Source organism: Poecilia formosa, unplaced genomic scaffold (assembly GCF_000485575.1).
Source record: "Poecilia formosa unplaced genomic scaffold, Poecilia_formosa-5.1.2 Scaffold99, whole genome shotgun sequence".
NCBI lineage: Eukaryota > Metazoa > Chordata > Actinopteri > Cyprinodontiformes > Poeciliidae > Poecilia > Poecilia formosa.
The window spans coordinates 749,108-765,112 of record NW_006800038.1 but is presented as its reverse complement, the minus strand read 5'-3'; the positions used below and the strand labels follow the sequence as shown (position 1 = coordinate 765,112).

Genomic DNA, 16,005 nt, shown 5'->3' with positions numbered 1-16,005 from the left:
TGAGCGCTAGTCTTTGAAGTTTGAACACCTGCTGTAAACCGACATGACGAGCAGTGATTCATCCTATTTTTTAGTGTTTCAGCAGAAAAAGCCCCGAGTGTGTTTACAGTGCAAACACAAAGAACCAGAGGTCGCCATCATGTCAAACCCTAAATGCTGCTTCGCTTTTTTTAACCACAACACTAGGCGTCTTGTCCAGATTAACAGATGTTCTTCAGTTTCACAACCAGAAAAAATAAATAAATCCGGCTCTTTTTCTTTTGAGTGGAGAAAGTTTGCACGTTTTAGGAGAAAAAAAACAAATATTGTGTCTTGTTCAGGGGAGCAGCTTCTGTTTTTTATGTTGCTGGTTTGCTGCCCTGTAATTTGCAGTCATGACTTCCCTCTTTTGAGATTCTCTCAAACGTAACCAGACACCACCGCCGTGCTTACAATTTGTCAGTGTTTAGGTTTCTTTACAACGGTTATAACTTTGTCTTTTGGCACCTTAAGGTTTGTTTTTTCAAAAACAAAACTTTATCAAGTACTTTCTGTTTATGTGTTTTCATGTCTTTTACCAATTGCACTTCCGACTTGCTGTCAAAAACATAATCTGTTTTTGACAGATTTTGATCTTTGGGAAAAATGTGCTGCAAGTTTTTCATAGAGGCATTTTATGTTTGTGCGTTAAAGCATTATGTTCCCAAACTGTATCCTATTCGTATTAAGCTCTAAAACTTAGATTATGTATTTTACTGATCAGATCCATTCATAAAAGGATAAGAGCCACCATAAAAAAAAACAAAAAAAAAACTTTTTTCCTCAGAATTCTGACTTTCATCCTGGAATTCTGCCTTTGAATTCCAGGATGGATTCAAAGTCAATTATTTTAGTCAACTCTAAAAGAATTGACTTTTTTAGAGTCAATTCTAACTCTAACGAGAGTCAGAATTGACTCTTTTTTTAAAGAGTTTTGAGAGATTGACTCTCCTTTTCAAAATTCTGACTTTGATCTCAAAATTCTAACTTTGTTTTTTAAAGTTCTGACTATTTTCTCTGAATTTTGATTCCCCCCTCAGAATTCTGACTTTATTTCAGAATTCTAACTTTAATTTTCTCAGACTAAAGTCTGGTTAATTTTACAAAAATAAACTTAACTAAAGGCCTGTGCTTGTAGTAAAACTGTTTCCTTCATGAGACATTTTCCAGTAAAAATCAACTCTTTTTTATTCCCATAACTGACATTTCTCCCAGCAGATATCAGCAAATGGTGAATGATAAAAATAAGATGTCAAACAGAGGGAGATGAGCTGCCACACATTTTGAATCCCTGCAGAGAGGATCTGAAGCGACTACAGATCCATGAATTGTCCATTTCTCAAATATAACTCCTTTATGACGACTTGGATCGCTTCTCAACCTTCCTGCCCTCTTTTTATTCACTCAGAAATAGAAACTCGATCGTCCCGTTGTGAGTTTAAGGGAGGACAGGCGTGAGTTTGGTAACTAATTATGAAGGAAGCCATTCAGATTATTCAGATGCTTGCTCTGCTCCCCCCTCCAGGCAGTGAAGGGTCTTTTCTGTCCCCAGAGGGTGATGTCAGCACGGCCCATAGAAAACAGCCGCCGTGTGCTCAGAGATGAATGCCCCGGCTGAGCACAATGGCCCCAATTTGAATACCACGCGGATACACTCCGGATCGGAGCTGCAACAAAAGAACCAGGGGCCGCTCCGGTCCCGTTTAACCATGCTGTTATTTCTGTAGCCGTGAATTTGCAACAACCGTTTATGCCTTTTGTTGGTGTTCAAGTGTCTTTGCAGAGTTTTGAAACACTGACCTCTGGATTTTTGGGACCGAATTTTGTTTTGGTGGGTCCAGAAAGTGACGGGCGTTTTGTGTGTTTCTGGATGCAGATCTACACGGACTGGGCCAACCACTACCTTGCCAAGTCAGGACACAAGCGGCTCATCAAGGACCTGCAGACGGACGTCACGGATGGAGTGCTGCTGGCCGAGATCATACAGGTCGTCGGTAAGTTAACTAATTTAATTACAAAGTTGGCTAATTAAAACCAACACCGTTCAAGTGGCGACGGGAGGAAAATGTGGAGAACGTCACTGGTTTTAGAAGAAGTGGATGGTTTTGAACAAAATAACTTTTATTTTTTTTCACTTCACCATGACGGTTTCTTAAAGTCATTGTATATAAATAGAAAATAAGAGGAAATTGCTGAAAAACACAAAAATCGGTTAGAAAAAACTTTTTTTTTTTTTTTTGAACAATTAAAAAAATAAATTTGGAAATGCAAGTCCTTGAAAAGTAATTTTGTTTACTATTATAAGGAAAACTTTTCTGAGCTCCAAAAGTTGCAAGAAAAAGCTCAACCTCAGCACAGAAATCTCAAAGATATAAAAGCTGTTTTAGTTAGTAATTCTTTAATCTTGATTAAGGTGCTAGTTCCACTGGCAGATTATTTCACTTAAGGAAAAAATGTCTTGTTTTAAGTGAAATAATGTGCCAGTGGAACTAGCACTTTTATCAGGATTAAAGTGTTATTGATTTAAAACAAGCTCCTATATCTTTCTGAAAAGTTACTTGTAAGTTAGTTTTAAGTTAATGAAACTAGCCAAAAGTCACTTGGTAATATTTTGTTTTTTTGCAGTGCTTGTCAGATGTAAAAACCTGACAGATCTTTCTGTAATTTGCTCAGTCTATAAACTGTTTCCCAGTTGAGTTAATAATTCAGCCTCCAGTGATGCAGGATGTCTCCAGAGTCGGTTATCCATATACGTTACCATAGTAACCGCCTGAAGTAGGCTGTGAAATTTGTTTGTTTCTGTGTCTTCTTGACCTTTGCCCCCGTCAGAGTCGTCATCATCATCGGTCTTGTCATTTCGTCTGGCCGCCCTTGTGCTGTCACTGCGTCCGCTGACAGACTGGAGGCTGAAACGGGCCGACACCAGCTGACCGAACGCTGACTCAGCGTGTCAGTGACTGTTTCGTCTCCCGGCTCTTCCCCCATGACCTCTGACCCAGATTTTAAACTTCCCCTTTATCTGAAGACAGCCTCTATTCCCATAATGTAGCTGTTGAATCACTTTTATTTCAGGTGGATCTGTCTCTGTGCAGCTCTACACTGCAAAACACTAAATCTTACCAAGTAATTTTGGTCTAGTTTCTAACGCAAATGTGTTGGTGGACTTGAATTAAAGCAAAGCTAACATTTCAGCAAGATATAGAAGCTTGGTTTAAGTAAATAATTATTGATGAAAAAGTTCTAGTTTAATTAACAGAATATTTCACTTTTTACTTGAAGAAGACTCTTATTATAAGTAAAATAATCTGGTAGTGGAGCTAGTATTTTTTACATCAATATTAAGGAACTACTTACTTCACATAAGATCCTATTTCTAGCTAAAAAGTTACTTGTCAGGTAATTTGGTCTAAGGGGGACGATTAGGGCCACTGAAGAAAAGAAAAATACTTTTTTCTCAGAATTTTGAGAAAAAAAATTCAGAATCTTATGTGATCAAAAATCAGAATTCTTTATTTCTTTTAGTGGCAATAATCATCTTCTGTATTAGTCTTATTTAATTGTCCTAAGATAGTTGCACAAGACACTGGATTCAAAATACTAAGATTTTGTGTTTTGGCTCTGAAGGGACAGGAACACAAAAGTATATCAGCAAACTACTAAATAAATAGAGAAGATAACCATTAGTTTGTTAATACTTCACATTTTTGTCATTACATTTGGGTTCCTGCTGCTTCTAAAATCAACCAAAGCACTTAAAAAACATACCCAGACAGTCTTTGTCAATAAGTTTATGTCTTTTGGTGTCTGGAAAATGAGCCATTTCCTAAACCTCTGGAATGTAAAGTCACAAACCGTTACCTAGCAACCCCAGCGGAACCCAGCCGTCGCCTAGCAACCCAAACTGAGTTCCAGAATGTTTGGTCAGCTGGTTTTACCTCTTTATGCGCTGTAATAAGAGTCTTGTTGACTCACGATCCAGAAACCTCTTGGTCTGTTCTCCACTTCTGCTCTTCAAACAAACAGATATATGATTTCAGATCTGTTTGCAGCCATTTTTTATGTGCGAGTGTAAACATTGAGTTGGGGGGCGTGGTCTGCGGGAGATTATTTGATCCCACTGACCATATCTGGTCAAGGGAACCAATATATTTGGTTTCATTTGGTTGATCAAATATATTGGTAGAACACTGTTCATATGTTTAATGGATTTAACGTGGCAGAGTCCCTGAAACAGCCTAAAATCTTATTGTCTCTGAATGACTTTGTACAAAAAAATGTGACGAACATTATAGATCGTAGACCGATCCTAACCTGTTCAAAGAAGCGAAATATTGCACCTTTAATAATAAGGGGTTAGCCTTGAAGGACAGATGAAGGTTAGTTGGTTGTTTCTGGTGGTTCTGTGATGGAGCGGGTCTTTTGGCCCCGCTGTGTCTCAGATGCCAAAATCTGTCCCGCTGGCTCAGTTGTCAGCTGTGATCTGACGGCCGTGTCTCAGCTGCTGTGGGCTGGGCCTTTAATGGACAGGAGTGATCCTTAACACCCCCAACACACACACACACACACACACACGTTAAAAAAAGCAACACAACACTGCTGGTCGGTGGCATCGCTCCCAGATAATGTTTCATGTCCCTCATTCAGGCATCGACCATCCAGGACTCAAACACACTGGAGTCTCCATCCTTTGGATTAAAACAGGAATAATTTACTGAACAAACTCAGATGAGTTTCTAATCTTCCCTCATTTTGTCTCTTTTCCCTCTTTTTTTGTCTCTTCTTTAGCCAATGAGAAGATTGATGATATCAATGGGTGTCCCAAAAGCCGTTCTCAGATGGTAAGTGACCTCCAAACTTTGTTTTCACTGCAAAAACACAAAATCTTACCAAGTATTTATGGTCTATTTTTTAGTGCAAATATCTCAGTGCACTTGAATGAAGACAAAACTCGTACAAGTAACTTTTCAGGAACATATGGACTCTTTTGCAGCATGAACTTACGCACACCCATCTCCATGCTGGAGGGCAAAAACCTGCTTGCCAATTGTGACTACCATTATTGGTTTTTAGCTATTTAGTTGTGAATATTACACACTAAATCTTAAATGTACATTTGAAATATAACAGGACAAACAACACCGTGCTTTGCTACTAATTGTCAAGACTACAACAACTGGATAACGAGGGAAAAAGTTTTAATTAAGAAGGAAAATAGAGACGGAGAGGGAAGTAGTTGTAGTTGTGATATGCTAGCTTGACTTTGACAACCTTAACATGTAGATGTGATGTGTAATTCTGTGTGTTTCGGTTCAGTTAAAAAATAAAAATGCGACCAGAACAATGAACTCTAACAGGCCATCAATAGATCAGGTGTTTATATTAGCTAATCAACCACCGCTCTGTTAGCCTAGCTAATAGGAGCTGTAACTAATCAACCACCGCTCTGTTAGCTTAGCTAATAGCAGCTGTAGCTAATCAACCACCGCTCTGTTAGCTTAGCTAATAGCAGCTGTAGCTAATCAACCACCACTCTGTTAGCCTAGCTAATAGCAGCTGTAGCTAATCTACCACTACTCTGTTAGCTTAGCTAATAGCAGCTGTAGCTAATCAACCACCGCTCTGTTAGCCTAGCTAATAGCAGCTGTAGCTAATCTACCACCGCTCTGTTAGCCTAGCTAATAGCAGCTGTAGCTAATCTACCACCGCTCTGTTACCTTAGCTAATAGCAGCGGTAGCTAATCAACCACAGCGATCACTTATTAATAATCGCAAAGCCTGAAAACATCAGACTGTAACAGACTGAATGCTCTGTTCTCGGTGTGGGAAATGTTTGAGTGTTTTTTAGTGTTGAATCCTGACACACTTTGTGGCGTTGTTGTGAGTTGCTATGGCAACGAGTCTGCATGCAGCATAACCAGCACAGACGGTGAGAAGAAAAGTAGTTTTGAGTTGTTCTTTAATGGGTTTTCTACGCTGTTTTTCCCTTTGCTGTGGTGCACTGCACTGAATTAATCATCTCCAGGTTTCATTGAGTTAAATGGACTGTTCTGCTGCGGCAGCGCGGCTACGGATGGCATTTTTTTGTCCCCAAGCGTTGTACGGATGTGTGAATTTCCCAGATGCAAACAATAACGTGCTAGGAGTCCGTGTGAGGTTTTATTACGTTAATAATTCCCTAATATTGATGGAGAAAATAGTAGTTCCACTGCTGATTATTTCAGTTATAGCATGGAGAAATGTCTTAAGTGAAATAATCTGCCAACTGAACTAGATTTTCTGGTCAATGTTAAGGAATTTTTCATTAAAACAAACTCTTATATCTTGCTGAAAAGTTACTTTTAAGTTATTTTTGTCTTACTTCAAGTGGACTAAAATGTTTGTATTAAAACTTGTTTTTTGCAGTGTAACAGTGTGTGTGGGTGCATCTGTGTGTAGTAACTCTTCCCTATGGAAGCTGCGGCACAGAAATCCCTGTGAGTGATTGTAGCTGGGAACTGAAAGTCCATTTATATTTACTTTTATGGTCTAGCGGGCTACCGTCTGTGAAACATCTGGCCCAGACTTGGGGCTGTTGGCTCCCAGTTAAAAGCACCGCAGGTTTGGGTTTCAGACCCACTTATGCCTCATCTTGTTACACCAGTGAGGAGCAGCGGATTTTCTCAACGTCTAAACGCTGTTTTCTGTTGTTGTTGTTGGGAACAGAGCGGCGCATCCCAAGGCCGGCCCGCCCGCCCGCCGCTCTGTGATGGGCTGTAAATTGGGCCGGTGCGCCAGCTGAGCGGGGATATTTCTGGCCACCAGCCAGATTATTGAAGCCTTTCTGAGCACCAGAGAGACGCAGGGAGAGACAAGCACACCCAAATTTAACATCTGAGACAGAGGTGGAACCACAGCTGATCCCAAACTGGAGGCCCAACCATGAGGGGACAGCCTGCCCTCCTTTTACAGATCTCAGTCTGTTTTCATGCTTAAATCTTTTTTTTTTCTCACGTTTTATTGCATGTTTACACAAGAGTAAATAAATAAAATAAAATAAAACCATGAGAGTAAAATTTTATGAGAATGCAGTCAGAATATTTAGACAATAAAGTCAGAATATTTAAATAAATAAGGTAAAAAATGTAGAGATTAAAGTCATAATATTTGGAGAATAAAGTTATAATAAACTTATGATATTTGGAGACATAAAGCCATGGGAATAAAGTAGAAATAATACAAAGATAAAGTGATAATAATATGAAAATAAAGTTGAACGAGAGTAATCTTTCAGTACATGCTTTGTTTTTTTAATCTGAATTAAAGTTATTCTTTGTTTCTTAGCTTCCTTTTCTCCTTAGCATTACAAAAATAGCTCCACTTTACAGAAGGTCATCAAAAGAGACTTTAAAACACATTTCATCTCAGATATTCATAGACGGAGTGTTTAATTTATGGCTTTGAATGAGCCTTTATGTGCCGAGCTTCGGCGGGTATTATTGGATCTCTGGCTGTAATCTCAGCAGCTTCGTCAGCTTTGAAGGAAACGCGGCGCCATGAAGGGCAGGTGCAACCGCAGTCATTATGCAAATATCTGCTTTGTGTTTGCAGCTCCGTCAAAACAAACACACTCAGGTTTGTGGAGTTTGTTTGTCAGCTGGTTGGAGAAACTCCACTTTAAACTCCCAAAGCTTCCAGAGCTGCTGCCAATTACCAGCGCTGAGTTTAACCCGGGCCTCTAAACATAAAAAAAAAAAAATCAACTGCAAAAACACAAAATATTACCAAGTTACTGGAGTCTAGTTTCTAGTGCAAATATCTAAATATCAAAGGCCTGTCACAATATAAATTATCCCTGAATTTATTGCAATGTTATATATAATGATAATGACATAATAATAATAATGTAAGAACACATTATCAAAGATCAATAAACTTTAAATTCTAGTAAGTTTCTAACACTGAAACTGGATGACAGTTCAAATATCAAAAATAAATGAACAAAACAGCAGAAACAACAAATAAAATGAATAATGAAGTCTCTGTAAATAAAACTGTCCTTCAAATAAACAGCTAGTCGAGACCAAAACTCCACACTGAAGACTTTGGTCATTTCTGGTAGAAAGAGAGAAAAACCTATTTATTCATCATGCTGTTAAATCATTTACTGGTTATTGCACAGGCCTACAAATATATAAGTCCACAGGAAATAAGACAAAGGTAACTCATAAGTAACTTTTCTGCATGTATAGTTTACTCCCAGATTATGTCGGGAAAATGAGTGGAGCCTAGTACTTTTATTGAATCAATATTAAGTGTTATTTGACTCAAAACAAGCTCCTATATTTTGCTGAAAAGTTACCTGTAAGTTGGTTTTGTCTTATTTCAGGTGTACTAAGATAAAGCAAACCAAAATACTTGGTTATATTTGGTGTTTTTGCAGTTTTCAGAAGGAGTTTCTGTTTTTACAGCTGCCTCGTCCTTGTTAAACAGACCCCATGGCCTGCCCAGTGCTGAACCACCCAGTTTTAGTTTTAGTTTGTCGTTTGTTGGTTTAGTCCAGATTAATGGTGTGAATTTCACACTGAGCTGTGAAAACCACACAGGCTGCCAGTAAAACATGGGTAAAACCTGTTCCAGTTTTTAAAGTGATCCAGATGAAAAGCAGAGAGCTTTGCTTGTTTTCTGGTTGCTAATAGCATGTTTGCTAGCCTGCAGTTTTTTTCCTGCTGCTGTCAGAACTGTGAGAGTTGAAATGGGAAACTGACAGCTATACCTGGGTGAAAACCAGCAGGGCCGGGTACTTAATGGGTTTTCCTGCTTGTGTATACTTGTTTAAAATCTCAACTGACATTAAGGCTTTCCTGTACGAAGATTTATCCCTCCAGGTTTCACTCTAAAAGTCAGTTTCAGTTTAAATCGACACTCTGCAACATTTCATTTGCTTTTCCTTTTTCATGACGGGTGAGTGTTGTTTCCTAAACCTTTAAGCTTTGATTTAAAACACGTGTTTGCTGCTTGACACGTGTTTTACAAACAGACGTTTGATATTTTATTTTGTCTGTCACAAAATTGTAAGCAGTTTTTTCTGCAAAAGTAAAAAAAATAAATAAATAAATTGTGAGACAATTTGTTATAAAGAGACAGTTGGCATTTAAATCACATTCAGGCACGGGAACTTGCAACCGTTTTGGTTGTTTTAGATCCGACACATGGCTGCATGTTCACACAGTGCAAAAGCTGGAGAAAAAGTTTCCAGAGCAAATATCTTATTACACTTAAAACAAAACAAAGGTAACTTAAAAGTAACTTTTCAGCAGGATGAGTAAATAATTCATTTAGATTCATTAAGATTTTCTAAGTGAAATAATCTGCCAGTGAATGTAGCACTTTATCATAAATTTTAAATGATTATTGATTTAAAACAAGCTCCTATTTTATGCTGAAAAGTTACTAAAGTTAGCTACTTCTTAATTCAAGTGTACTAATATCTTTGCACTAAAATAGACTGAAAATCTTGGTAATATTTATCTTTTTGCAGTGTGGGTATGATCCAGGGTTAAAGATATACCAGTCTGAATTTTCTACTCAAACTTTCACTTCGACTCTATTTTCTCATTCATAATTATAAAATAGGAAGATATAAGTATCAAAAAGTTAATTTTATTTTTCTTTGCCTTCCTGTATTGAGCTGTCAAAAACTACCTGGTTCAATTCGAGATCAAAGTTGCAACATTTGTTACATTTTCAGCTGCTGCATTTCGCTTTCACTGTTCTGCGTCAAACAATCCAAACCCTTTGAAAAACCTGTTCCCCTCCTCACCTGTGGGGGCGCTGCAGCATCAACCACTGAAGGAAATGAAACGACTTGCTTCTGTAAACAGAAATGGAGTAACGTCAGATTTAACGACTGTAGGATTTCTCTTTGGTTTTTGGTAAAAGACAACGATGCATTTCTTCTGCTAGCGCTATGCTAACTCGTTTGTTTTGGCTGTATTTTCCCAGAATGCCCTGCGCTATTGACCTATGTGCTAGTACTTTCTCATCAATATTAAGAAATTATTGACTTGAAACAAGCTTCTGTATTTTGCTGAAAAATTACTTGTAAGTTAGTTTTGTCTTATTTCAAATGTATTAAGAGTTTGACACTAAAATTAGATTGAAAATACTTGGTAAGATTTTATTTTTTCAGTGTAAAAATCAATTTTATTCCAATCAACAGTTGATTTATTTCCTCATTCCTTGTTATTTCTGATGCTGTTAGTTTTTCATTGGATTTGGAGAATGAAAATGATATTACCACATTTATATTTAATATAAATTCACAAAACTGTTATTGTCAACAAAAAAATGGCCAAAAATTGTTTAAAAATTAACAATTTAGAGTATGTAAGGAATAAAGAGTGTTTCAGTGGAGAGTGCGTGGGAAAATCCCAAGTTTAGTCACCAGGTCAGAGCTGGGATGATCACATGTTGAACCGATAAGAGAAGAGCAACTTTAGTTTCTGTTGCAAAGCAACGAAAAAGTGAATCATTTGCTGCATTTTTTGATCTCTGGGAAAAAACTGGTGCACCTGCAGCAGTGGGTGAAATAACAGGCTGAATGGAGAAACTTCCCGTGTTTGACCCTGGGGTTTGGTTTTCTCTATGCAGTGAAAAAGAGCATTGCCACTGGCTGCAGATGCACTCAGTGTTCCTGTTTTTTAGCAGAAAGTCATCTGCAGCTGATCAGCAGCGCAGACAGAGTTTCCCTCCAGGAATCTGGGAAAAGTGTGGCCTTTAAAAATAAAGACATTAGTTCAGGCATGTTCTAAAAACGAAACGGGAACTGTTCTTTGAAAATAAGATGATAGAATAACAGGCAATGATCCATTTTAATAGGTAGAGAAATAATGTTATGTCTTAATTAGGTAAATAAAACAAAAATAGTTAGCTTTAGATCGATCTGCGGCTTCCATTTTTGTCTCATTTTGCAAACTAAGATTTTAAAAACACAAAATCTTACCCAGTATTTTTGGTCTAGTTTCTACTGCAGATATCTCAGATCAGTTGAAAAAAGACNGTCTTTGTCAATAAGTTTATGTCTTTTGGTGTCTGGAAAATGAGCCATTTCCTAAACCTCTGGAATGTAAAGTCACAAACCGTTACCTAGCAACCCCAGCGGAACCCAGCCGTCGCCTAGCAACCCAAACTGAGTTCCAGAATGTTTGGTCAGCTGGTTTTACCTCTTTATGCGCTGTAATAAGAGTCTTGTTGACTCACGATCCAGAAACCTCTTGGTGTGTTCTCCACTTCTGCTCTTCAAACAAACAGATATATGATTTCAGATCTGTTTGCAGCCATTTTTTATGTGCGAGTGTAAACGTTGAGTTGGGGGGCGTGGTCTGCGGGAGATTATTTGATCCCACTGACCATATCTGGTCAAGGGAACCAATATATTTGGTTTCATTTGGTTGATCAAATATATTGGTAGAACACTGTTCATATGTTTAATGGATTTAAAGTGGCAGAGTCCCTGAAACAGCCTAAAATCTTATTGTCTCTGAATGACTTTGTACAAAAAAATGTGACGAACATTATAGATCGTAGACCGATCCTAACCTGTTCAAAGAAGCGAAATATTCCACCTTTAATAATAAGGGGTTAGCCTTGAAGGACAGATGAAGGTTAGTTGGTTGTTTCTGGTGGTTCTGTGATGGAGCGGGTCTTTTGGCCCCGCTGTGTCTCAGATGCCAAAATCTGTCCCGCTGGCTCAGTTGTCAGCTGTGATCTGACGGCCGTGTCTCAGCTGCTGTGGGCTGGGCCTTTAATGGACAGGAGTGATCCTTAACACCCCCAACACACACACACACACACACACACGTTAAAAAAAGCAACACAACACTGCTGGTCGGTGGCATCGCTCCCAGATAATGTTTCATGTCCCTCATTCAGGCATCGACCATCCAGGACTCAAACACACTGGAGTCTCCATCCTTTGGATTAAAACAGGAATAATTTACTGAACAAACTCAGATGAGTTTCTAATCTTCCCTCATTTTGTCTCTTTTCCCTCTTTTTTTGTCTCTTCTTTAGCCAATGAGAAGATTGATGATATCAATGGGTGTCCCAAAAGCCGTTCTCAGATGGTAAGTGACCTCCAAACTTTGTTTTCACTGCAAAAACACAAAATCTTACCAAGTATTTATGGTCTATTTTTTAGTGCAAATATCTCAGTGCACTTGAATGAAGACAAAACTCGTACAAGTAACTTTTCAGGAACATATGGACTCTTTTGCAGCATGAACTTACGCACACCCATCTCCATGCTGGAGGGCAAAAACCTGCTTGCCAATTGTGACTACCATTATTGGTTTTTAGCTATTTAGTTGTGAATATTACACACTAAATCTTAAATGTACATTTGAAATATAACAGGACAAACAACACCGTGCTTTGCTACTAATTGTCAAGACTACAACAACTGGATAACAAGGGAAAAAGTTTTAATTAAGAAGGAAAATAGAGACGGAGAGGGAAGTAGTTGTAGTTGTGATATGCTAGCTTGACTTTGACAACCTTAACATGTAGATGTGATGTGTAATTCTGTGTGTTTCGGTTCAGTTAAAAAATAAAAATGCGACCAGAACAATGAACTCTAACAGGCCATCAATAGATCAGGTGTTTATATTAGCTAATCAACCACCGCTCTGTTAGCCTAGCTAATAGGAGCTGTAACTAATCAACCACCGCTCTGTTAGCTTAGCTAATAGCAGCTGTAGCTAATCAACCACCGCTCTGTTAGCTTAGCTAATAGCAGCTGTAGCTAATCAACCACCACTCTGTTAGCCTAGCTAATAGCAGCTGTAGCTAATCTACCACTACTCTGTTAGCTTAGCTAATAGCAGCTGTAGCTAATCAACCACCGCTCTGTTAGCCTAGCTAATAGCAGCTGTAGCTAATCTACCACCGCTCTGTTAGCCTAGCTAATAGCAGCTGTAGCTAATCTACCACCGCTCTGTTACCTTAGCTAATAGCAGCGGTAGCTAATCAACCACAGCGATCACTTATTAATAATCGCAAAGCCTGAAAACATCAGACTGTAACAGACTGAATGCTCTGTTCTCGGTGTGGGAAATGTTTGAGTGTTTTTTAGTGTTGAATCCTGACACACTTTGTGGCGTTGTTGTGAGTTGCTATGGCAACGAGTCTGCATGCAGCATAACCAGCACAGACGGTGAGAAGAAAAGTAGTTTTGAGTTGTTCTTTAATGGGTTTTCTACGCTGTTTTTCCCTTTGCTGTGGTGCACTGCACTGAATTAATCATCTCCAGGTTTCATTGAGTTAAATGGACTGTTCTGCTGCGGCAGCGCGGCTACGGATGGCATTTTTTTGTCCCCAAGCGTTGTACGGATGTGTGAATTTCCCAGATGCAAACAATAACGTGCTAGGAGTCCGTGTGAGGTTTTATTACGTTAATAATTCCCTAATATTGATGGAGAAAATAGTAGTTCCACTGCTGATTATTTCAGTTATAGCATGGAGAAATGTCTTAAGTGAAATAATCTGCCAACTGAACTAGATTTTCTGGTCAATGTTAAGGAATTTTTCATTAAAACAAACTCTTATATCTTGCTGAAAAGTTACTTTTAAGTTATTTTTGTCTTACTTCAAGTGGACTAAAATGTTTGTATTAAAACTTGTTTTTTGCAGTGTAACAGTGTGTGTGGGTGCATCTGTGTGTAGTAACTCTTCCCTATGGAAGCTGCGGCACAGAAATCCCTGTGAGTGATTGTAGCTGGGAACTGAAAGTCCATTTATATTTACTTTTATGGTCTAGCGGGCTACCGTCTGTGAAACATCTGGCCCAGACTTGGGGCTGTTGGCTCCCAGTTAAAAGCACCGCAGGTTTGGGTTTCAGACCCACTTATGCCTCATCTTGTTACACCAGTGAGGAGCAGCGGATTTTCTCAACGTCTAAACGCTGTTTTCTGTTGTTGTTGTTGGGAACAGAGCGGCGCATCCCAAGGCCGGCCCGCCCGCCCGCCGCTCTGTGATGGGCTGTAAATTGGGCCGGTGCGCCAGCTGAGCGGGGATATTTCTGGCCACCAGCCAGATTATTGAAGCCTTTCTGAGCACCAGAGAGACGCAGGGAGAGACAAGCACACCCAAATTTAACATCTGAGACAGAGGTGGAACCACAGCTGATCCCAAACAGGAGGCCCAACCATGAGGGGACAGCCTGCCCTCCTTTTTCAGGCTGTTTTCATGCTTAAATCTTTTTTTTCTCAGGTTTTATTGCATGTTTACGCAAGAGTAAATAAATAAAATAAAATAAAACCATGAGAATAAAATTTTATGAGAATGCAGTCAGAATATTTAGACAATAAAGTCATAATATTTAAATAAATAAGGTAAAAAATTTAGAGATTAAAGTCATAATACTTGGAAAATAAAGTTATAATAAACTTATGATATTTGGAGACATAAAGCCATGAGAATAAAGTAGAAATAATACAAAGATAAAGTGATAATAATATGAAAATAAAGTTGAACGAGAGTAATCTTTCAGTACATGCTTTGTTTTTTTAATCTGAATTAAAGTTATTCTTTGTTTCTTAGCTTCCTTTTCTCCTTAGCATTACAAAAATAGCTCCACTTTACAGAAGGTCATCAAAAGAGACTTTAAAACACATTTCATCTCAGATATTCATAGACGGAGTGTTTAATTTATGGCTTTGAATGAGCCTTTATGTGCCGAGCTTCGGCGGGTATTATTGGATCTCTGGCTGTAATCTCAGCAGCTTCGTCAGCTTTGAAGGAAACGCGGCGCCATGAAGGGCAGGTGCAACCGCAGTCATTATGCAAATATCTGCTTTGTGTTTGCAGCTCCGTCAAAACAAACACACTCAGGTTTGTGGAGTTTGTTTGTCAGCTGGTTGGAGAAACTCCACTTTAAACTCCCAAAGCTTCCAGAGCTGCTGCCAATTACCAGCGCTGAGTTTAACCCGGGCCTCTAAACATAAAAAAAAAAAAATCAACTGCAAAAACACAAAATATTACCAAGTTACTGGAGTCTAGTTTCTAGTGCAAATATCTAAATATCAAAGGCCTGTCACAATATAAATTATCCCTGAATTTATTGCAATGTTATATATAATGATAATGACATAATAATAATAATGTAAGAACACATTATCAAAGATCAATAAACTTTAAATTCTAGTAAGTTTCTAACACTGAAACTGGATGACAGTTCAAATATCAAAAATAAATGAACAAAACAGCAGAAACAACAAATAAAATGAATAATGAAGTCTCTGTAAATAAAACTGTCCTTCAAATAAACAGCTAGTCGAGACCAAAACTCCACACTGAAGACTTTGGTCATTTCTGGTAGAAAGAGAGAAAAACCTATTTATTCATCATGCTGTTAAATCATTTACTGGTTATTGCACAGGCCTACAAATATATAAGTCCACAGGAAATAAGACAAAGGTAACTCATAAGTAACTTTTCAGCATGTATAGTTTACTCCCAGATTATGTCACTTATAACATCGGGAAAATGTGATGGAGTGGAGCCTAGTACTTTTATTGAATCAATATTAAGTGTTATTTGACTCAACAAGCTCCTATATTTTGCTGAAAAGTTACTTGTAAGTTGGTTTTGTCTTATTTCAAGGGTACTAAGATAAAACAAACCAAAATACTTGTTATATTTGGTGTTTTTGCAGTTTTCAGAAGGAGTTTCTGTTTTTACAGCTGCCTCGTCCTTGTTAAACGGACCCCATGGCCTGCTCAGTGCTGAACCACCCAGTTTTAGTTTTAGTTTGTCGTTTGTTGGTTTAGTCCAGATTGATGGTGTGAATTTCACACTGAGCTGTGAAAACCACACAGGCTGCCAGTAAAACATGGGTAAAACCTGTTCCAGTTTTTAAAGTGATCCAGATGAAAAGCAGAGAGCTTTGCTTGTTTTCTGGTTGCTAATAGCATGTTTGCTAGCCTGCAGTTTTTTTCCTGCTGCTGTCAG

At 38.4% G+C, this 16,005-nt stretch overlaps 1 protein-coding gene across 1 annotated transcript in view; it reads left to right on the top strand.

The window, feature by feature from the left end:
• The window catches only part of LOC103142688 (neuron navigator 2-like), a 74,089-nt gene that overhangs the window by 25,939 nt on the left and 32,145 nt on the right, over positions 1-16,005 (top strand). Inside the window, exons 2-3 of the mRNA XM_016674672.1 lie at positions 1,895-2,012; positions 12,070-12,122. Of these exons, the coding sequence (XP_016530158.1) occupies positions 1,895-2,012; positions 12,070-12,122 (171 nt within the window). The remainder of the gene's footprint in view (positions 1-1,894; positions 2,013-12,069; positions 12,123-16,005) is intronic.